The sequence below is a fragment of the Microcaecilia unicolor genome, chromosome 5 (genome assembly GCF_901765095.1).
Source record: "Microcaecilia unicolor chromosome 5, aMicUni1.1, whole genome shotgun sequence".
Classification (NCBI taxonomy): Eukaryota; Metazoa; Chordata; class Amphibia; order Gymnophiona; family Siphonopidae; genus Microcaecilia; species Microcaecilia unicolor.
Window position 1 is genome coordinate 75,882,879 of NC_044035.1, and position 24,206 is coordinate 75,907,084.

The 24,206-nt window shown below is 42.5% G+C and overlaps 1 protein-coding gene across 1 annotated transcript in view; it reads right to left on the reverse strand.

Annotated features, from left to right (window-relative positions):
• The window catches only part of DNTT (DNA nucleotidylexotransferase), a 343,242-nt gene extending 325,125 nt beyond the window's left edge, over window positions 1–18,117 (reverse strand). Inside the window, exons 1-2 of the mRNA XM_030204811.1 lie at window positions 17,904–18,117; window positions 3,565–3,739 (exon numbers count right to left, since the gene is read on the reverse strand). Coding sequence (XP_030060671.1) covers window positions 3,565–3,739; window positions 17,904–18,106 — 378 coding nt within the window. The 5' untranslated portion in view covers window positions 18,107–18,117. The remainder of the gene's footprint in view (window positions 1–3,564; window positions 3,740–17,903) is intronic.
• Between the last annotated feature and the right edge of the window lie 6,089 nt (window positions 18,118–24,206).

Here is a 24,206-nt window from a genome sequence, read left to right on the forward strand (position 1 = left end):
CACAGTGAAGGATGCCCTATTGTGCCTTTCTTGGTATGATACAGGAGTGGTTTGCCATTGCCTTCTCCCAAAGAACAGAGAGTTAAGAGACTGGAACCTGGACCTTATGGTTCCTTTTCTGCTGCTCTAACCATTAAGCTACTTCACTACCAAGCAACATTAAGGCCTATTTACTAATGTATGCTAAGGTTATTACATATTAATAGCAAAGATTAATATGCAGTAAGTACAAAACCTCTGCATTAACTGCAGAAGGCATTCCTAGCATTTATTGGAGGGCCACCATACAGTTAAAAAGGAGAAAAGTTGGTTACTGCATGCTAAAAGTGTAGTAGATAGCATGCAATGCAATTAGCTATACCTCTTGAGGTCATGTTAACTGCTGTGTACTGTTTATTTATTACAAGCACTCGATATACTGCTATATAAATGTTGTAGGCACAACACAGAAGTTATTGCTCCTACATTGTGGAGCTCTTTGCCTATAGAGCTGCATCACGATCTTTCCTTCAAGAAATTTAAATCAGTCCTTAAGACCCACTATTTTAAACAATTTTTTCTCATTCTCTAGTCACTCAAATTATTGATTTAATTATGCCTGGAAATGTCTCACTATGGCTTCATCACTGCTCTTTGTGTTTCTTCGCACAACCCTACCCTCATTATCTGTCTTGAACTGAGTAACTAAATCCCCCTCCCTCTATAATGATTTATTGTATCCAAATTTTCATCTTGTTTCTGCTCCATTTCCCCCCAACCTAACTGATTTCTATTTATTGTGAATCGCTTAGATATTTTGTTTTTACTGTTTACGGTGTACCAAATAAAATGTGAAAGAGAGAATGTTTACAATGTGAAGAGGAAGACATGAGAAGAAAAGCAGAGGAAAGGTGGAGGATTGAAGGGAGGGAGAGGAGGAGTAAGAGGGCACATCGAAAGAAAGGCAGAGAGGAAGGATGAGGAGAGAGAGAAGGTGAGAGGAGGATCGTAATGTGTGTTGCATCAGTGTCAAATGAAGGACAGTTGGAAAAGCCAGGTTTCACTGCTTTCTCAAATTTTAGGAACAAGGATTCGAGGTCAATAGGGGTGGAAGGGAGTTCCAATGATGTAGGCCTAAATAGGAAAAGGCTGAGTCAAGTGGGTAGGAGAGAAAGCAGTGAAGCTTGGGAGGAGCAAAGCAGCCAATGGTATGCAGGAGACAAGAGAGCTGCCAAATAAGTTGGGGTATCAGTAGAACATGCACAGTACACCAAGATGAGGATCTTATGTTTTAGATGAACTGATACTAGAAGCCAGTTTTCATTTTTCAACAGAGAAGAAATGTGGGCATAACGATGCACATTGTAAATTAGTTTGATTGCAGTAGATTGGATGAACTGCATACATTTAAGAGAAGTAAGGGGAAGACCATTGTAGAGGGTATTAGAGTAGTCAAGGTGAGAAATAATAAGCTATAGAGCAAGGGTTCTAAGGTATAGTAGACAGGAACGGAAAAAAAGAGATGTGAACAATATCCTGAAAAGGCAAAATAAAATCCCTCACCACAGGGAGAGAAGACATGGTGGAGAGGGGACAGAGGAAGTGGATTACCTCACATTTTTCAGAGCAGCGAAATAAGTGGTTGTCATTAAGCTATCCAATATCTGTTCAGAGCCAGGCATGGAGAGGGCCAAAGTCAGAGGAAGAAGAGTTGATGGTGAACAGGATTTGAATTTTGCCAGCATAGCAATGAGAGCGACATCTAAAGGACTGGATCAGCAGGGGCAATGGTGCTAGGCAATTTTTAAAGAGGGTAGAGGCCAACAGAGAGCCCTGTGGAACACCACAAGTGACAGGATAGGATCTTGAAAGGGAGGTACTGCAGGACACCTGGTAAGATTTGGCTCTCAAGTAGGAAGAGAACCATTTGAAGACAGTATAATGAATGCCAAGTTCATTCACATTAAAGAAGAATTTGTTGACTAAATTGAAAGCCACTGAGATTGAGGGAGACCAAGATGACAGAGTTACATTGATCAATATTAGTTTAAATTTCATTAGTCATACCAGTCAGAAGTAATTTAGGGGTCAATAGTCAAAGGGGGGATGACACGAGAGCAACAGTAGTCTGGTTGGCCTTGAAACAGTGAATTGGGAAGCTGAAATTCTTATTTGAGTCACCAAGTGCCTCTATCCAAGATAATGCTAAGCTCTTAAGAGCCAAAAGCCTTGACTGGACTGGATTGGACCTCAGGACTACTAAAGGGATGCTTGGATATCAGGATGGTATTCCCAGTATTGTAAAGGCTGAGGGCCAAGCAGAAGATGTCTGGACTGGAGGATGCCAGCAACAATACACAAGAATCACTGGATTGGTTCACATTTAATCCATCAAGATCCAGCAAGGCATCTACTGACTTTTACAGAATAGAAGTGATTTGCCCAGTTTTTGTTATATGCAAAGACTATTCACAAAACATATAAACCCCAGTGGAAAAAAAAAGACTTTCAGCTTTCAAATCACTTTCTTCATGAATCTTCAGTCTATTGAAAGCAATCAGGGAAAACCATGTGAAAAACTGATTACCACTGTCAACGGATAAGCAAACCTGAGTGCATGTGAAAGGCAGTTATATAACTGGGTGCCCATATTTATGTCCCGCTTGCACACAAAATTGTACAGACTATCAGCACTTTTGTGGGTAAGTGTGCACTTCTACTTAAGTGACAGCAAAGCTATTCTGTAAGGGTGTGCATAAGCCACATACTGGTAGCGCATAAATAGAAGGGATGTTCACGTGAGCAGAGGACGGGAGGGGCATGGGCAAAGCAACTTACAGAATACTATAAATTATATGCGCTATTGCCACAATTACACAGTCGCAATTATGTCAGGTCTATGGCTGATGTTTGTGCAGGTAAATAAATGTTAGGTATGCCAATGCCAGGTTATGCTGGCATCCTATAATGGAATCTGAGTGCCCAGATACTGTTATGGTACAAGCTCTCACCATGCAGCATCAGGACACCTAAAAGAGGATGTCCAAATTATAGAATTGCCCCTGAATAGTGAAAAACTGCATGTATGTAAAAGTGAATGGTACAACAGCAGATTTGTAGATGGAGTGAGGTATAAAATAAATAAATACAAAATAACTTTGCTTAGGGCCCCTTTTATCAAACTGCAGTAAAAGGGGCACTTCGGTAAGTGAACCACTTGCCATGCAGCCATTTCCCGGGGAGCCCTTACTGCAACCCATTGAGGAGTTGTAAAGGCTCCCGTGCTCACCGAGTGGTAACCGGGCAGCATGCGGGGCTGCCCAATTACTGCCGGGTAAGCCCCCGGCACTAGAAAATTAAAATGCATTTTCTAGCACCGGAGTTAGTACGTGGCGGAGGCCGGACTACTGCTGGGCTACCGTGGTGGTAGCCCTACCGCCCCTTAGTAAAAGGGTCTCTTAATTTCCATAAGTTTATAGATTGGTGTTTCATGGGATAGAAGACCCACTTTTTGTGATTTATTTTTTTTCAACTCGTCCTAACCATATACAAGATCTTGACATATTATGAAGAAAAATGACTTACCTCAAGGAGATGTTTGTTCTCTATTTGTATGGGTTTTCCAGCTCCCATGCAGTCAGTAAACCAAGAAATATCAAGGAGGTGAAGCCTTGAAATGTCCCTCAGCTTCTCAGCTTGCAGCCATGCCAAGACCTCGGAGCAGGAATTGTTTTCTGCCACAACATGAGTGACAGAATCCCTACAAAAGACAGCAAGAGCGTGTTCGGCTCAGAAGCTTGTTTAATTTAGAGCCCAGCAAGACCTGCAAAAGCTGCCATTTCACTATAAAAAGCGAGTTGCCCTTGAAAACATTTTGCACACTGCAGGTGGTAAAATAAAACTGATAGAGAACTATTTTTATATCACCAAATAGGATTATTATTGTTTGCTGAACATAGGGTTTAAAAGATAGAGAAGAATATTTCAGAACATCAGCGTTTTTCCAGCTTCAATTGCATTGTATCCCTGCCTTTTTAGCTTATCACCCACCCTATTTGCACCACATCAGGGCAGCAGCGGTCAATGTGTCTTTAAACGCTGATCGCTACTGGCGAAATTAGACCTGTATATTCGTGCCATGCCTGATCCAGCACTGATACTGAATAAGTGGGTGTTTGACGGCACCCAGAAGCACTAGTGTCACAGCAGTTAGAGCAGATATTCATTAAGTGCAACTGAATGTCTGCTGCTGGGCTGTCCAGCACGATTTACCTGTGAAGGAGCTGTCAGTGAACCTAACAAAAATCCATATACTATAAGAAGAACCAAATCCAATGATTTGCAAATCTGGAGATAACGGTATACAATAAAAAGAATCAGGAAGTTAAGTGTATTTCTAAAGACAAATCGGGTGAGAAGAAGAGGGAAGTGATTTAGAAACTGGCAGGGCTAGTGTAAGGCTTTTAGGCACCCTAGGAGAATCTTCAGCCTTGCATTTCCTCCCCTGCCCACCACAATTAACTCTTAGGCCCATGGGCCGCCCTTTTGAGATTTTGTTAATTATCAAGACCCCAATATCATCCTTCCTAGAACAATCCTGTAAAACACATAACTGGACAGGAGGAAGAGAATTTTCAAGTCATTTAGTTGCTCTTTTAGAAAGGCGCAAGATGGCTAATACGCGGATAGTACATTCCCAATCAGCACTACCGCCAGGGTAGCGTATGCACCCAACGGTAATTCTGAGTTTGACATGTGCCAAATCCCAAGGTAGAAAATAATTTTCTATTTTCTACCATGGGGTGCACTCCTGGCAGTAACTGGCAGCATACCCACATTGGAGCATGCTGTGTGGTTACCGCAAGGATAGCTCATGAGCCCTTTCCACTAGGTCAATGGGTGGCGGTAAGGGTTTAGGCCATAAATAGGCATGCACTAGTTTTAATATTAGTGCAGGCCCATTTTCCGGCCCATCAAAAAAAAAAGCCTTTTTCCCAGCCATGGTAAAAAATGGCCCAGCACGTGCCTAAAAGATGCGCCCACACTACCGTGGGCCACTTTTTACTGCTCATTGTTTTCTTTTAAGAACTAGTGCAAATCCCTCAGGTAAAAGCACCTACAGACTGCACCAAAGATACCTCCCTCCCCATCCTTTCAAAATACTAAACAAGACACATCCTTCACACCCAGACAAAAAAACTCTGTTCCTGTGCAGACGTACCACCCCATATTTCCATCCCACACATCCTGATCACCCCACACATCCTTACCTCACACAAATACTCTGTAACCCACCCACCCCACACAAACGGCTTAGTAAATAGGGGCCTAAATTTGCTCCTAAGGCAGTGGAACATGAGCTCTTCCTTTTCCACACAGATTCAGTCATAATGACTGCTACTGCTATCTCACACTATAGCTGTTACACACTGGAAAAGTAATTGATTTCTGCAGCCTACCATGATGGTGGATATTTTCATATTGGAAATGCAGTGCTTCACTGTTGGTATAATGGGCCTCAAAACAAAATGCTAATAGATCAGCATTGGATTTTCCATTGAACCTTGAACATATTGAACATACACGCAATCTTCATCCCGACCCTCCATTTATACCTCATACGATCACTATACAACCTTGTATTTGTTATCAACCGACTGGGCAAACACCTTTGACGGTACTATGTAAGCCACATTGAGCCTGCAAATAGGTGGGAAAATGTGGGGTACAAATGCAACAAATAAATAAATTTCCCCATGTTATGCCATATTAGTGACACACCTCCTAGTACACTTGATCTATTTTTTATGATTATTTTCAAAATGTACATATAAATGTATGTTGATTATTTAGGGAGAGTATATTTGTTTACTCTATCACGTATTCTGCCCATTTGTAAACTACATTGGAGATCCTCTGCTGGACCAAAAAGGCAGTTTATAAACTCCAGATTATTTAAATTAGATTTGAGACCCCTAATGTCAGCCCCTGGAATCTTCAAGAAAGGGGGCTGTTGAATTTTGCCTTAGTGAGGGGTTCTTTTACTAAGCCACAGTAGCGTTTTTAGCTCCTGGTAGAAATCAGCTGGCGGTAAATGCTAATATGCCCCTGAATGAACTGTGAATTGAACTAACATAAGATCAGCCATACTGGGTCAGACGAATGGTCCATCTAGCCCAGTATCCTGTTTTTTTTTTTTTTTTGTTACATTTGTACCCCGCGCTTTTCCACTCATGGCAGGCTCAATGCGGCTTACATGGGGCAATGGAGGGTTAAGTGACTTGCCCAGAGTCACAAGGAGCTGCCTGTGCCAGGAATTGAACTTAGTTCCCCAGTACCAAAGTCCACCACCCTAACCACTAGGCCACACCTCCACTCCACTGTTTTCCCAACAGTGGCCAAGCCAGGTCACAAGTAACCTGGCAGAAACCCAAATAGTGGCAATATTCCATACTACCAATCCCTGGGCAAGCAATAGCTTCACCATGTCTATCTCAATAGCAGACTATGGAGTTTTCCTCCAGGAACTTGTTCAAACCTTTTTTAAACCCAGATACACTAACCACTGTTACTACATCCTCCGGCAAAGAGTTCCAGGACTTAACTTTGTTGTGTGAAAAGATATTTTCTCCTATTTATTTTACAAGTATTTTCATGTAACTTCCTTGAGTGTCCTCTAGTCTTTGTACTTTTGGAATGAGTAAAAATTTGATTCACTTCTACTCATTCTACACCTCTCAGGATTTTGTAGACCTCAATCATATCTTCGCTCATCTGTCTCTTTTCCAAGCTGAAGAGCCCCAACTTCCTTAGCCTTTCCTCACTTGAGAGGAGTTACATCCTCTTTTATAATTTTGGTCACTCTTCTTTGAACCTTTTTAAACTCTGCTATATCTTTTTTGAGATACAGCAACCAGAACTGAATGCAATACTCAAGGTGAGGTTGCATTATAGTATTTTTGGTCTTATTTACTATCCCTTTCCTAATAATTCCTAGCCTCCTGTTTGCTATTTTGACTGCCGCCACACACTGAGTAGAAGATTTCAGCGTGACATTTAATATTTTGTTCTGTGCATCCTTTATTATTTTTCAACCTGTCCAATTATTTAGTTACAGCAATTTTTATTGATGACAAGGAAAGAACCAGTAACAATTTACATCCCCCAAAATGCAGAATAATATCAATACCAAATGTAATTATGCATACAAAAATACCAGAAATGTTCTATCATCAAACTTTATTACTTAAGGTTTAAACCTTCCCTCTCCCCAAATCCCCCCTCCCCTCAACCCGCCCCCTACTTAACCATATTCCCCTTCCCCCTCTTCTTGCGAAAGATATAGGTATTCGATATTACATAAAACAATATCCAAGAGACCTCCCCTTAGGCTTTGTCGATTCTAGTCTCTTAGAACCAACAAAGCTCAAGGGGAGGGTACCCCAGTATACCAGCCTCATCCACCCCCCCCCCCCCCCAGGACACTCCTACTCCACCCCAACCTCATCAGAATAGAGTTTGTTCAACAGACTACGCCCCACTGGTGACAATGTATTAAGATATGCATTCAAATAAGCAAGAATCTCTGTGCACGTTTATGGGAAACAGAGGCATCCCAAGCTTCCCACAAGGTTAAAGTGTGCGCCTGATTCCTCCAACTCCAAAATAACGGAGTTTCTGCAGATACCCAAGTCTGCAAGTATTTTAGGGCCACCAACCTCAATTTCCGGAATAAAAGAAGCTTCCCTCTTCCTCCCAGGACCTCAACATCTGCCACCCCCAACAGATATGCCTGGGGAACCAAAGAAATCAACACGTGGAGGGTGTCTCTCAGATAATGGTTTAGAACATTCCACAAAATCTGCACACATCCACCAACCCCAACGGATATGCCTAGGGTGTCTCTCAGATAAATCTGCACACTTTGACAACTCCAGGATGAATGAAAAAGGGAAAGGGAAATGGGACTTGATATACTGCCTTTCTGAGGTTTTTGTAACTACATAGTAGCATACATAGTAGATGACGGCAGAAAAAGACCTGCACGGTCCATCCAGTCTGCCCAACAAGATAAACTCATATGTGCTACATTTTGTGTATACCTTACCTTGATTTGTATCTGCAATTGTCAGGGTACAGACCGTATATATCTGCCCTGCCTCCCCCCACCGGCTCTACTACTACTACTACTACTCAACATTTCCAAAGCGCCACCAGACTCACGCAGCGCTATACTGCCACCCAATCTCGGCTAAGCTTCTGAGGATCCCTTCCTTCTGAACAGGATTCCTTTATGCATATCCCACACATGTTTGAATTCTGTTACCGTTTTCATCTCCACCACCTCCCGCGGGAGGGCATTCCAAGTATCCACCACTCTCTCCGTGAAAAAATACTTCCTGACATTTTTCCTGAGTCTGCCCCCTTCAATCTCCTTTCATGTCCTCTCGTTCTACCTCCTTCCCATCTCCGGAAAAGGTTCGTTTGCGGATTTATACCTTTCAAGTATTTGAACGTCTGTATCATATCACCCATGTTTCTCCTTTCCTCCAGGGTATATATGTTCAGGTCCACAAGTCTCTCCTCATATGTCTTGTAACGTAAATCTCATACCATTCTCGTAATTTTTCTCTGCACTGCTTCTTTTTTTTTTTTTTACATCCTTCGCAAGATATGGCCTCCAAAACTGAACACAATACTCCAGGTGGGGCCTCACCAACGACTTATACAGGGGTATTAAAACTTCTTTTCTTCTGCTGGTCACACCTCTCTCTATACAGCCTAGCAACCTTCTAGCTATGGCCACCACCTTGTCACACTGTTTTGTCGCCTTCAGATCCTCAGATACTATCACCTCAAGATCCCTGTCCCCGTCTGTATCTATCAGACTCTCACCGCCTAACACCATTGTGTCCATGTTTCATGCTCTCATGCATCTCGCCACCTGGTGGTTAGACCTGGTGGCTGCGAGGGACTGTCTGTTTGCTGTTTCCCATGTTCCAGAAGCCATGTTAGTCCAGTCCGGATCTTCCAGCCTTCCAGACTGTCTTGGGATTTTTGGAACTTAGCATCACCCTTATCTTGTGAACTCCCTTGTATGTTGGCTTTATTAAGCACCTGGGAACTTTCAAGCTTTGCCTTGGCAACAGAGGTCTTCAGTTGTGTTCTTGTCCTTGTTGGTTTGTTGCGGTTCCTGCCCTGAAAGCTTGCTTTGCCTGTCTTTGACCCTGCTGGTTTCCTGGTGTATTTTACGGTCTGCTCTCTGCCCAAGACTCTGCTTGTTTCCTGGTTTATTCTACTGTCTGCTGCCTGCCTAAGACTCTGTTTGATTCATGGACTATTCTCCTGCTTCTGCTTAGTGCTTCTGTTCCAGTCCAGCTGCTCCAGTCCGGCCTGTGTCCATCTGTCTGTGGTCTGCCTTGCAGTGGCGTAGCCAGATCTGACATTTTGGGTGGGCCCAGAACTAATATGGGTAGGCACTATGTATATATAGGTGTGAGTAGTTTTTTGGGGGGATCCTAAATCATTTTTAATAAACAGTCTGCCCAACAGCTGTCCTACAGCAACCTAAACCACATACATATTCGGAACCTATGTTGCAAACCTTAAAACCACCAGTTCTGAACACTCAAATACCAATAACAGCACCTTTAAAAAGGCAATAGCAATACGTGTCCCACTGGAAAAGCCAGACTGATATAGATCCCCACAAACACCACATGCCAGCAAAATCTCTTACCTTGGTCACATACAGAACACAGATCAACCATCATTAATTGCAGGATAAAGGACCAAAAATTTGAATTTGTCCTGTAGCCCAGCATCAGCCATACCCTTCCCTTCCCCATCACTTCATCCTTGTAGCCCACCATTGGCCCTACCCCCCATCCATCCTTATAGCCCAGTATCAGCCATACTCTTCCCTTCCTACCCTCCCATCTCTCCCTGTAGCCCAGCATCAGCCCTACCCTTCCCTTTATGCCCCCCATCTCTCCCTGTAGCCCAGCATCAGTCCTACCTTCCTTTTATACCCTCCGCCCAATCAGGAATCTGCCCTACCCTTCCCTATCCCCCACTTCTCCCAGTAGCCTTAGTCCCACCTGCCCCAGGCATGGCCCCATTCTCCCTCCTGCCCCCTTCTCAGACCCCAGACCCCTTCTCCCATCTGAGTCCATCCCCTCCCCTCCCAGACCCTGTTCCCGTCCCTTTCAACCATCTGAGCCCCTCCTCTCTCCACCCCACCCCACCCCTTCTCCCATCTGAGCCCCCCTCCCCGACTCAGTCCCCACCTGCCTACCAGCTCCATTGACGGGGAGAGATGACCCTCTTCTGCCACCGACACCCAGCCTTAAAAAAGAAAACAGAAGAAGCGCCTCGCGTCTGACCTGCTCTGCGCTGCTAAGGCAAACAAATCGCCTCGTCATGTCGGCCCTTCAATCACTGTGTCCCGCCCTTGCGGAAATAGGAAGTTACATCAGAAATTACAGTATTGTTAATTTTTGTAATGTAAATTGAATTGTTTCTTATTTAAGGAGAGTTGTAATCTCCTTCAAATGTTGAAACTTATTTGTAATCCGTCTTGTAGCATTTGTGAAAGGTGGAATAGAAGTCTGTAAATACAATACAATACTACCTTCCCACCACCCTTTCCAGCCCCTTCTGCCCTCCCCCCATCATCCCCAGACTTTACAAGAAGGTGATTACTGTTTGTAAAATGAGCTGAGGTGGGAGCAGCTCCCTATGCTCATGTCCATCATGCTGCACCTCTCAAAATGGTCACCATGACCCCTAGTGTTAGTCTAGAGGTTCTACTACTAAGGGTCAGCCTTCCATATAAGGAGGCAATTTCTAACAATGATCACCTCTGGGTAAGGCCCAGGGGGTTATGGGGGCCAGGGGAAGTGTACCATTGGACACATATGGGCAGAGCTTTAGGTCAAGGGAGGAACCTATTGAGTTTTCTGTTTGGGAGGTGTTTGGAGGATTGAGGGGTATGCCATTGGGGGGTTAAGAAATATGATTGGTAGAGTTGGGGGGGATCAGGTATTTGGATCAGAGGAATGAAGGGGGACAGGGTAAGGATTTGGATATGGGAGATTGGATGGTGGGGGACCGACAGGGGTATTGGATGAGGGAGGTGGAAGGCTTTGTGGAAAGGGCTGAGGCTGCGCTACCAGACTCCTCCTTTGATGTCAGTAAGTGTAGCCATGCTATTGGCAATCATGACAGCTAGCATGCAGTACTGACCTGTTTGCTAGCTGTCATGATGGCCACGCCTCATGCTCCTCGCCATCACACCAACTAACCATATTAAGCAGCTAGCATGAATTTTTGGCCTCACTGGCTGTTCTAACATGCATTAGAAGTTAGCACAAGTACACATTTAATGTCTAATGCAAGGTAATACCCACGTTAGCTGCATACCACAGCTTGTACCCCAAAGTAACTTGCTCAAAGTCACAGGTGGGTCAAGGGGGGGGGGGCTGTGGCAGCAGTGGGATTTGAAACCTGTCTTGCCTGTTCCTTAGCCCACAGGTCCTCATCCTCCTCCATAAAAGCCATTGCAGCCCACGCAGAATCCAGCTTAGATCCCAAAAGAATACATTTGAGAATGCATTGTGTCTCGTAACTACCTAAATAGTTACTAAAAATATTTAATAGATGTATTTCAAAAGAATTCCGCTCCTACACATTCAGAATACAATACTTTGGTCTATAATTTTAGAAGTGTTCATTTCTAAACATTCTTTTTCCAAGAAATATAGGCTGCTGAAGAACTAAACACTGCCAAAAGAGACCCAGGCACTTCATTTCTTTTAATGTTCAAGGGAAAATAAAAATTATTTTCACTGCTGCAATTGTTCCATTCTGTTTTGATGAAACAATTATGATTTTTCCTGTGTATTAAAAAAAAAAAAAAAAAAGCAGTTGGAAAACATAAAACTGCTGCATCCTGTGGTTTATTCCGTTTATGTAAAATAGCCATATTAATTGGTTTGTACCCAATCTGCGGAGCTGGGAACTCTGCCATCTTCATATCAACAGCCACAGTTTAGTAACTGTACGCAGGCTTCCCTTGATACCTGTACAGCTGTGTTTGCTTCTTGGCATGAAATGTTAAAAAAAAAAAAAAAAGTGCAGAGCTTCCTCTGGCAAAAGCTACAGCACTTGAGGTATAATCAACAATAACCTCCACTAGAACACAAAGCAACAGAAAGATGTGTTTCTCTTAGCCTTTTAATATTGGGCTCTGATTCTTAAGTGAACAATCAGCAAGAGAAAAGAAATAGATTCATCTTACTATCTAAAGGCACAGACAGGTCCTTATTTCCATCTCAATGGCAATCTGTGGTTCACTACCTGTTAGTGCAAAACTATTAATATTCCCTGACAATTCTCTAGGTGTAATACTCTTTGCCATGTTGTGATTAACCTGGACCAGGATTAGGGGTTAGTAAATGGGGTGGCTACTCTGGATGTCATGCAGCAAGAGGGATCAGAGAACACACTTTTCCCCAACTCCCTTGGTTCTCTATTTCCCTCATTCTCCTAGGCTGAACAGGTGACCACTGGTTTTCCACACTTGATCCTCTTCAAACTGTGCATCTCTACACACTGGCAGCAGGAGACATGGCCTTGGGGGCCAACTGTAAGATTTGGTCACATGGTGGCAGGAGATAAGGCCAGATTGAATGAGTCTCCTGCTGTTGACCAGTAGAGATGCACAGTGGGAACAGGATCAAATGAGGGTAATCATATAGTAGCCTTTTCATTTCTGGGAGGATGGGGAGGGTGGAGAACTAAGGGAAGGAGGGAGTTAGCGGAACAAGTTGTGAAGGATAAGCCAGGGTGAGAAAAGGGGCAATAGGATGTGGAAGGAGGAAAGATGTGAGAGAAAGAAAAGAACATTAGGAGGAAAGGTCCTCTTTAGAGGGAGGGAGAGAGAAGGGGGGGTAAATTGTGTCTGGAAAGAAGGAGTGAGAAGGGTGAAGAGCATTCAGAGAGAGGGAGAGGTAAAAAGGGGAATAGGTGTGAAGAGAAATGCAGTGTCTAGAAAGGAAAAGGAGAAAAGAATGCCCTGAATGATTATTTAATATTGGAAAAAGTATTAGTCGCATTACTACTTAAAATACTTAATACTGGAAAAATCTCTGTAAAAGTATTCCATTAGATATTGCCTTAGTAATAAGACTTCATAAATTATTATTATTATTTATATCATTTATACCCCACAATTTCCCACCACTGGCAGGCTCAATGTGGCTTACAACATTTAGTTAACAAACAGGAAAGTACAATAAATGGAAAGTGATACAAGGGGCAGAAAGGTACAGGGTTAAGACAAAGTAGTTAAGTCCACAAGATCTTTAGAGGAGTTGGAGTCCAGGAATCACAGAGGCAGGACGGGATCTTTAGGGTAAGCTTGCCCAAATAAGTAGGTCTTGAGAGACTTCCTGAAAGTCAGATGATCTTGAACCATTTTTACAGATTTAGGTAATGTATTCCACAAATGAGTGCTGATATAGGAAAAGGTGGAAGCATATGTGGTTTTATACTTGAGACCAGAACACGCAGGGTAATGGAGGTTTAAGTATGAACGAGAAGATCGAAGCGAATTCCTTACATATGTACTCAGAAACAAGTGCAATCCCATCCTGAAAACTCCCAGTCCTTTCTGATTTTAACAACCTTCCCTCAAAACTTACACACAGGGCCTTATATATTATGCATTTTCTCATAGACCAAAAATGGAAGAAACTATATCCTGCAGAACCCACAAACGTCTGGAATTTGACAGGGCAAGGGAGAAAAAGTAGAGGGAAGGAATAAGAGAGGAAAAGTGTCTGAAGGGAGGGGTAGAGATATGGGGTATGAAGGATCTGGAGGGGTTTAGTAAGGGACTGAGAGAGAGTGTAAAAGGGTAGGGGACTGTGGAAGCTGGGATGAGATAGAGGAGGTGAATGGGGACAACCAGAAGCTAGATAAAGGTAAGAGGTGCCAGGAGAGAATGAATGACAGGAAAGGACCTGGGGCTGGTGAGAGAATGAGAGTCAAAGAAAGGTAGATAATGGTCTGGGAGGGGTGAGTACAAAGGATGGCAATGGGGGACTAGGGAGTGGGTAATGGAGGAAATAGGAAGTTGAGAAAAAAGGAGAGGGGGGGCAGTGGGAGACTGAGGACTGGAGAAAAGAATGAGGAATAAAACCTAACTCGGTCTAAGAATTAATAGCAGTCCTGCTTGCTCTATTTTGCCAATAATAGGTACACTGGTGCTTGGTGTAATTTTTGCACTGTGGTCTTTTAATAGGTAGGGTTGTCCTTGGTTGTTTTAGTCCTGGAAGTTCTGCATATCTTTATGTGAGTTTTTGTGTTATTTTTGCAACTTGGCAACAGAGTAATACTGTTCCTGAGTTGATGATACAATTTGAATTTTATTTTTGGATGGTGAGTTGTAAGGGGAAATATCTTAGCACCAAACCTGAGGGAATGTGGAACTTATGTTACAGAACTGGAGGTGCAGGTTTTAAATTAAGATTCTTTTTAATCTTGTACCAAATTCAAACTTTACTTCATTATAGAATTACGGAATCCAATTAAAGCAAAACTTAAATGGCCTCATAGCTGGAGTGAACTTTGACAGTAGCTTTAGACATTGTACAGCCTGAGTACTGTAACTGGCAAAAACAGATCAGGATCAATGCTAGACTGGTCTTTGATGGCAAGTCCAGTAGTTGGGAAGTAGGATTGATGCTGTGCAGACTTCTACAGTCTGTGACCCAAAATTAGGAGGGAGAGACAGAGATTAAGGGGCCCTTTTACTAAAGGGTTGCCGCATGGCAACACAGAACTACTGCCAGCCTAACGCAGCTGCCAGCAGCAATTCCGCCTCCAGCGCGTGCCATTTCTGGCGCTGCTGGATTTTTGAAAAAAATATACCACAGGGGGTTACCCGGCAGTAATCTGGCAGCATCACTCACTGCCCGGTTACTGCCAGGTTAGTGTGGGAGCCCTTACCGCCACTTCAATGGGTGGCGGTAAGTGCTCCTCCCACATGGCCACACTGCTGCAGTAAAAAGGGCCCTGGTATGTGGCAAAAATGACCACCGCCTCTTCCTCAGGCCCCTTTTTACCGCAGCTTGGTAAAAGGGCCCCCAAGTATACTAGTATAAAAACATGAAGAAGCAGAATCCGTGCGAGTGCCAGATTCAGCTCTGGCTAGCTTGTTGGGCAGGCTGCATAGACCATGTAGGTCTTTATCTGCCAACATTTACTATGTTACTAAGTTAGATGAAAAGAATGGCTACTACTACTATGAATTTAGGTATATATTTAATTTTTTTTGTTTGAATTTAGCTCACAGCTTTTTCAATAGTATCTCAAGATGAGTTAATTATTTGAATGATGCTAGCAGTTGCAATGATCTTGGGCAAGTCACTTAACCCTCCATTGCCTCAGGTACAATCTTAGATTGTGAGCCCTCCTGGGACAGAGAAATATATCCAGTGTACCTGAATGTAACTCACCTTGAGCTACTACTGAAAAAGGAGTGAGCAAAATCTAAATAAATAAATGGAAGTTTCACTAAATAGCTGATTCTTACGGGGGGGGGGGGGGGTCTTTATAAGTCACTTAACCCTCTATTGCCCAAATATAAACCTAGATTGTACGCCCTGAGTACAGAAAGAAATACCTACTGTATCTAAAATTAACTTTCTTTGAGCTGCTACTGAAAAGGCATGAGATAAATCCAAAATCCCTTTCCTTTCCTCTTTATGCATAGAAGACCCCTGTCACTTTTCTTGTATTGCCTTTCATCGCTAATTTAAGGGCAAGGAGAGGGGTTGTAATGTGGTGGCAGGCATGATGTGTAGAAATATCACTTTGGTTTGTCCCTCTATTCTCACCCCAAATTCTCTTGTCCAGAGACACCATTGCTCTCCTGGCTTCCCTGTTTCTATCTTGGCTGACAGATCACCCCTTCCAGAACTGAGGAGAACTGCTGCTCCCTGCAACTCTCTCTGGACCTTCACATGCAAAACAAAATTTGAAAAACAAAAAACCAAGTTGGGAGGAGGGGGTTGTAACTCTGAACATCTGTCCTGAGTATGGAAAAAGCTGGTCCCAATTTTGTGATTAACATTCTACATTCTGTCCATCTCTTATATTCCACCAATACCACAACAAAGTTCAAGGTGGATGACATATCAAGAGCATGAACATTTGCCTAGAAAGTACAATTTATCAAATAATAAATACATGATAAATAGTTGCTTACTGTTCATTGGATATGACATGTTCATTAAATAAAATAGTCTTTATAGCTCATTTAAACATGTTAAAACAAGGCAAAGATCTTCTCTTAGGGGACATAAGTACATAAGTACATAAGTAGTGCCATACTGGGAAAGACCAAAGGTCCATCTAGCCCAGCATCCTGTCACCGACAGTGGCCAATCCAGGTCAAGGGCACCTGGCATGCTCCCCAAACGTAAAAACATTCCAGACAAGTTATACCTAAAAATGCGGAATTTTTCCAAGTCCATTTAATAGCGGTCTATGGACTTGTCCTTTAGGAATCTATCTAACCCCTTTTTAAACTCCGTCAAGCTATCCGCCCGTACCACGTTCTCCGGCAACGAATTCCAGAGTCTAATAGGTTTTATGATTTTGCTGCTTGATAGGAAAATAATAAACTAAAAATGTATCTTTTACGACAAGCAAATAAGTCTAAACATTTAACAAGTAACTGTTTCCTGAAAGATCCTATATGTCAAACAATAGAGTTTGAATATAATTCTGGCTTCGATTGGAAGTCAATGCAGCTTAACAAGTGTATATATATTTTATATTGTAACATTTAGAATGCTTAGATGTTGCTTATAGATACAGCTTCAATTTTTAAGTGTTCATAAAGTGTAAATTTAGGTTTATACTTTGCAGTTAGTTAGAGGGTCTGTTTTTGTAGCACAGGTGCAATTGCTGTGAATCTTTTACAATTATGCAGCTGTGGAAAAAACACAAAAGCAGAGTGGCTGATCCAAGGCATGCAAGGGGTTGTTAAATAATACTAGAAGTAGAATTTTTCAGGTGTTTTTACTTTGCCTGCTCTGGAAGAGGTGTTTTATCTATATTTATCAGTTTAAAAAAAATGTAAACTCAGAAAACCTTTTTGTGGATTTCATAATTCTGAAGACATTATCTTGAAGCTGCCAATGTCCTACCTTTATCCATTTCAATGGTGTGATCCCTCAGTTTCTGTATATTGTTTAAAAGAATAATAAAGAGTAGGGTTACCGATGGAACTTTCAAACACAAACTCTAATAGTCATGGGTTATAAAATATGTATTTATTATTAGTCCATATGAAAGCAATATGGTCATTGTGAGTTCACCACTGAAACTCGACACAAGGCTATGCTGAGTCCCAATGGTGAATGCACAATGACTATATTGTGGACTAATAATAATGACTATATTATGAACTAATAATAAATACATATTTTATGTCCATAACCCATGACTATTAGAGTTTATGTTTGGAAGTTCCATTAGTAACATCTCTTTTTTTATTCTCTTGGAGTTTTTCGTAGTGGTTCCTTGTTCCTTCGCCTTGGTGGTGCCTTTTCTTCTGTATATTTTCTAGAATACTACTACTACTACTACTATTTAGCATTTCTATAGCGCTACAAGGCGTACGCAGCGCTGCACAAACATAGAAGAAAGACAGTCCTTGCTCAAAGAGCTTACAATCTAATACGCACATACATTTTCAATGATTATTAACCAGCAACTGTCAACCAAGTAACTATTTGCTCACAAACAGTATAATACTGAACAATACAATATCTGTATAGATAGCTAGAGATGTATAAATACATCAGATACATTTGTTACAGATCAGAATAAGCTCATCTTTCCCATACCTTAGTTCATCTTCAATTCTGAAACCTTTCCTTCTTCCCAGATCCATCAGAAATGTCCTCCTGCTGGTTCCCATTTTCCTCTCCATAATAAAAAGTACAACTTCGCTGAACTTTATTTCATGTGTACTGAGAGAATGGGAGTATTGTGTCACTTTTGACTTTTTCCTCAGTGGGACTAGGCTGGCGCTTCCAAACAGATCCATGATACAGCCTTTGCTCCTCTTCTCTGTATTTCTACTAAATGGAACTTCTCAGTCAGAGGTGTGAGGTAGCTCTGACTGTGTATGTCAGCTGCCTTTTGATGTTACTTCCCATTGATGTCATTTTCCTGTCTCATTGCTGTAATCAAAAACAAAAGCTACATGGGCAGAGCCAGTAAGATGATTTGAAGAGACTGGAAAAGTATTTTTTTGACAGACATGTTCTAGATGCTGTGGTTTCTTTGCCTGTCTAATGGCAAGTCAATGCAGTGGAGACCGTGGAGTGCACTCGAACTTCCCAATGAAGCAATTTCCAATATCAGTGCTACGTTCATGTTTACTTTAAAATTTGCTATACCACTTTAGCCAGCAAAAGGTCAGAGCAGATTACAATAATATGTAACAAATAGAAAAGGAAAAGAACTCCAATCAAAATATGATTGTTGACAGGCACACTTACATACGAAAGAGATTTTAAAAAGCAGTAATGAAAAAAACCGATAAAAGCAGGCTACTGACAGGTGCTTACCACAGGGCAGGCTGAGGCATCCTGCGATAATTTAGGGATGTACACATGCTACCAATCCACTAAAAAATAAATTTTATTTTTCAGCGCTGGGATGCGTTTGAGCGTGGAGAGTAGGCATGTTCTGCGCTAACTCTCAGATTCTATATACTGCTCTTAGATTTAGGCGTCAAAATCGGTGCAGATTCTCTAACACCGTACGTAATTTAATTGGTTTAACAAGTTAATTAGCGCTGACATCAGCACTTAACAAGCAATAATGAGCGCTAATTGGCACTGATTAGAATTTAGGCACACAACTCGCTAAGTGTATTCTGTAATGATGTGTGCCGAACTTCTAAAACGTACATGGCTATGGGCGGGGAAATAGGCGTTCCGTGGGTGTTCTGAAGTTTAGGCACCTAGTTATAGAATATGGCCCAGGGCGCCTAAATCTAAGCGCTGAGATGTACATCATGTTTTAGTTGGTATAAATGGATGCATGCCGATTTAGGCATTGAAATATCAACTAAGCTTATTCTATAATTGGTGCCTAAATCTCGGTGCCGGTTATAGAATATACTTAGTTGGCACTGATTTTGAGCTGATTTTTTAGGTGCTGTATATAGAATCTCCCCCTAATCAGTTTGCCACAGGCTAACTGATTAACACAGGTTTAGTGGTGTGAATCTCTACTGCCTACAAAATAGGCAGCAGTAGGGGCTCACGTGCTAATGGCCACACGCTAATGGAGAAAATAGAAAACTGGCCATTTTGCCCCAGCAGTAAAAATGGCCTTAGTGCACGGGAATGACCCCTGTAAGAGCATGCTAATGCCACTTTTTACCACTGTTTGGGTAAAGGGCTCCTTAGAACATAAAAACATAAGCATTGGCATACTGGGACAGACTGAAGGTCCATCAAGCTCAGTATCCTGTTTCCAACAGTGGCCATTCCAGGTTACAAATACCTGGCAAGATCCTGGAAATAAGCAGTGGATTTTCCCAAGTCCATGTTTATGTGAACTGCGATGCTGTAGTTCACATAAACAGTTAGATCTAAGTCGACGCACAGACATACCAAGTAACACGCATTGGGCCCCCAACTCCAGCTCACACTTCAAAGCCCCCTCCTCTTACACATTGAGAGGAGGCAACATATGGCATGGACAGGCACCTAGTATCCAGGATTTCTACCTTTCCTCCTCCCCCCTTTCCTGGTTCCAGCATCTGTCCTTCTCCACTCCTCCCTCCCAGTTCCAGCATCTATCTTTCTCCATCCCCCCCACCCCCCCGGTTCTTGTACTTTTTTTCCTTGCCGCCAGACCTGGTAGCACCATTGCTTCCATTGAATCAGCCTGCCTTGGGGCTTTCAGTCTCCCGTATGATGCATCCCACCCTCACTGACGCAACTTCCTGCTTTTGTGAGGGTGGGTCAAATTACAGGGAAGGCCGGAAGCCTGGAGGCAGGCTGATTCAATGGAAGCCATGGAGGTTAGACTGAGAACAGGAGACAGCACATCAAAAAGCTGAAGCCACAGAGGTTGGTCTCTGCTTCCCCTCCCCAGGTGCAGCCATCCCCCCCCCCCCCCCCCCCAGCCGTACTGTACATTCAAATCAAAGCAAACATGAGCTGCTGCATCCGTGTTGTCATTCTTTGTTGCTGGTATCATTTTTATTTAATCTCACTTATATTTTCAAACATGCCAGCTTCAGCAGTATATGGATGTACACAAAGGAAATATAATAATGGAATAACTTTTCAAAGGTAGAGTAGTAAATTGTTATAAATCATAATTGGTGTGTCATTTGGAGCGGCTGATTATAGGGACACCCTCGCATGTGTTATATTCATGCAGTTTCTTTTCTCCTGATAAAGGACCACTAAAACAGACATCATGTTATGAGATTCAGATGCTCAACATTCAGAGTTTCTCTCTATTTATTTACTTATTTATGAAATTTATGTCCCACATTAAACATGAATTCGCTTGAAATCTGGGGGCATTTAGAAACTTTTTTTTTCCCTGTGCCTAGATCAAAATAGAAAGATTGTTTGTGGAATTGCTCTTTTTATTTTGTGGAATGCAGTGGTATATTTTAAAAATGCACTTATTACTACCATTTAAAAGAGAGATATTGAATAATGAGGGCAGAGCTACATTCATGTGGTATATATTTTTTCTTCAACTCTGGTTGTAAAAGGCATGTCCTTTTTGGGAGGGGGGGAGATGGGGGTTAATCTTTGTGTCCCAGCTGTACAGACAGGAAAAAAACAGAAATGAAAACACAAGGACCAACATGAATAGAAAAAATAAAATGCTCAGACAACAAAGGTAGAAAAAAGTATTTTATTCTGAATTTATTAATTTTAATATGCCAGCTTTTGAAAATGCCTCTCTCTGGTATTTCGCATTTCAGTTTCTATCTCTTTATTATTGTTGTGTGCAGAGTCTGACTTCCTGAGGTTTCCAGTTCAGTTTCATGCCTTCATACCTCTATTACTGATGTGTGGTCCTTTGTTTCATATTTCTTGAAGGTCTATATGAGGGTTTTTTGTGTCCAACTAAGGCAGTGGTTCCCAAACATTTTACTGTTGCAGAACCCCTAAAATATGTTTTCATACACCAGGAACCCTCAATTTATGTAAACATGTAGAAGTTCATACAAACAGATTCCACAATCTAATTTCTTAAGGAAGAGAGTTTGAGGGTCCCTCGGGTTCTACGGAACCCAATGATTTTGCTGCATACTTTGCCAACAAAATTAAAAGTCTCCATCAGGATTTACAGGCAATCCCACCCAGTACCTAACCAGTCAACCAGAGGGACACAAACTCGCCCCCTCCTAACAAAGACAGATGGAACACCTTTAACTTAATGACAGAGGAGAGCCTTCACAAAATCCTAAGAGACCTTTGACCTGCTCCCTCGATCCCTGCCCATCAAAGATAGTGCAGCAGGCAAGTATGGGCCTTATAGAAGGCACCACAAAAATTGTGAACACCTCTCTTTCTAATGGGCAACTACCAACAGCACTAAAAAGGGCAGTGGTTCTCCCTCTGCTGAAGAAAAACAACCTTGACCAGGACAAACTTGAAAGTTACCGGACATCCCATTTCTAGGGAAACTCTTAGAACAGTCTGTGTTCAACTTAATGAATGGCTAGAAAACAGTAACTGGCTAGATCAATGTCAATCTGGATGCAGACCCAGTTATGCAACAGAAACAGTCATCGTATCCCTGCTAGATGATCTTCACAGAAATCGAGACAAGGCATTTGCCTCAGTGTTAGTACTGCTAGATTTCTCAGCAGCTTTTGACACTGTAGATCATGATATCTTGCTAGCACGACTGAAGAAACAGGCATCAATGGAACAGTACTTGCCTGGTTCAGATCCTATCTATCAGACAGGCAACAATCCATAATGTGTGACAGCAACTCATCACCACCATGGACACTGACTTGTGGGGTACCACAAGGATCGATAGTGTCACCTATTCTGTTCAATATCTACCTCAAGCCACTAGCTGAGCTGACTCGATCAATGGACACTCAGTTCTACATCTATGCGGATGATGTGCAGTTACTCGTACCCATTGAAATTGACTTACCTACAGCCTTGAATAAACTGATTACCTGTCTAGCATCAATTCAAGAATCGGCTAAACACAGCAAAATTTGCCTGAACCCAAGTAAAACCGAGATTCTCTGGGTCCCTAACACAAGTGGATACATACCTGACATCAAAATCCCTTTTGGGAAGTACGAACTCCTCCTCAAATCACAAGTCAGGAACCTTGGAATACAGTTAGATTCAACACTTACTCTGATTCCCCAAATCCAAGCAACCTTCAAGAGCTGCTTCTACTATTTGCAACAGCTACGCTGGCTCTCTCCTTACATTGAGAAGGTAAATCTTATCCCAGTTGTGCATGCCATGGTAACATCAAGACTGGATTACTGCAATGCATTATACAATGGTCTGACTACAAGGGCCTGCACCAGCTCCAGTTGATTCAGAATGCTGCATCAAGACTCATAGAAGGTTGCAGGCTGAATATTACCCTCTAAGTGGATGTTGGCAGTAGCAGTGGTCACTGGCAAATATTAATATTTGTTGCTGCTGCTTATATATTGTTGCTGAATATATCTATTTATTCAAATGCTACGCCAATGCTTACATTAATACTCTGACCACTGCTGAAAATTACCCCACTAAATGATGAGGAGACAGGAAGTGAAACTGCCAGGTCCAAGAACCCTCCGCAGGTAGAACAGGTAGTGGACAGTGTGAAGGATACCCCTGGTTTTTCTTCTGCTGTGCCCTCAGCCCCATTTCCAGCAGCACCACCAACACCAGCAGCCCCAAAGGAAGACGAGAGAAAGTCCCATAAAACACCAGAGATGTAGAGGCACTTTCAAGTGCTGCAGAATGTTGTGGTGAAGTTGGAAAAGGCCTGAATCTAAGAGCTGAGACTGAAAGAGGTAGGAGCAATGGTGTAGCCAGGCTTGATTTTTAGGAGGCTCTAAATTTAACATGGTTAGACACAAGGCTACAAGTCATACTAGTCGCAGGGATGGTGCTTCCAGTAGGTAAACTAGGTGATTGCCTAATGCACCAAGAAGCTTCTGTTTCCTAAACTACTCTAAGCAACTTCTGCCCTCTCCATCTCTCAAAATGGCTAGCCTGGTCACTACCGATCCTGCTGTTTCCTTTTGCCCACTCATTCACTCATTTTTCCTATATGGTTATCCAAAGAAAGCACTGGAAGAAGAAAAGCATATCCTTATGCTCAGCTGGTGCTCCTTCCTACCCCCTATACTGTCTGCATGGTGCCAAATAAAAAAAATATGCATGGCCCAAAAGCCATTGTTTTACATCTCCCCATCCTGCCCACATGGTCTGAAGAAAGATCTGCTGGCTCATCTGCCTCTGTGCCCCACCTTGCCTCCAGATGCTGGGATTGGAACAACCTCATGCTCTTCCACCTACAGCCAGCAAGGTAGAAGGTTCAGCAATTTTAAACCCTACTTCTCTGGTTAATAGGGCTTCTTTCCTGTCTTCTGCACCGATATGAACTGCACAGGAGGGAAGCTGCTAGCAGGAAGAGCTGCGGAGTTACAAACAAGGATGGGTACTCTGCTATCCTGCTGGAACTGAAGGAAAAAAGGAAGAGAAAAGCCAAGGAAACAGGCAGAAAGCAGCAATGAAGTTAAATAGGGGTAGAAGGGGCTCAAGGATTGAGGCAAGGATAAGTTAGTGGATTGGGGTGAGATTGGAGAGAAAAATGGACTGGGGGTTTCATCATTGGGAATGATGAGGAATATGGGGACTCAGGGATTGGGGATATAAACAGAAATTGAGGAACTGAGTGGGGATTTAAGATAGTGAGAACTCAGTTGGAGGTGTAGAACAAGACTTGAACATGGACTCAGTGACTGGATGGGGTGTATGAGGGAGCAGTGAGCAGCAGAGCTGGGGATGTAAGTTAGAGCTAGAGTTGGAGGGTCAGAAATGACTGGTGAAGGAGTGAGAAACAGAGTAAAGAATGAGAGAGCTAGGAAGGGAGCAAGAGTAGGAGTTGAAAATCTGGTA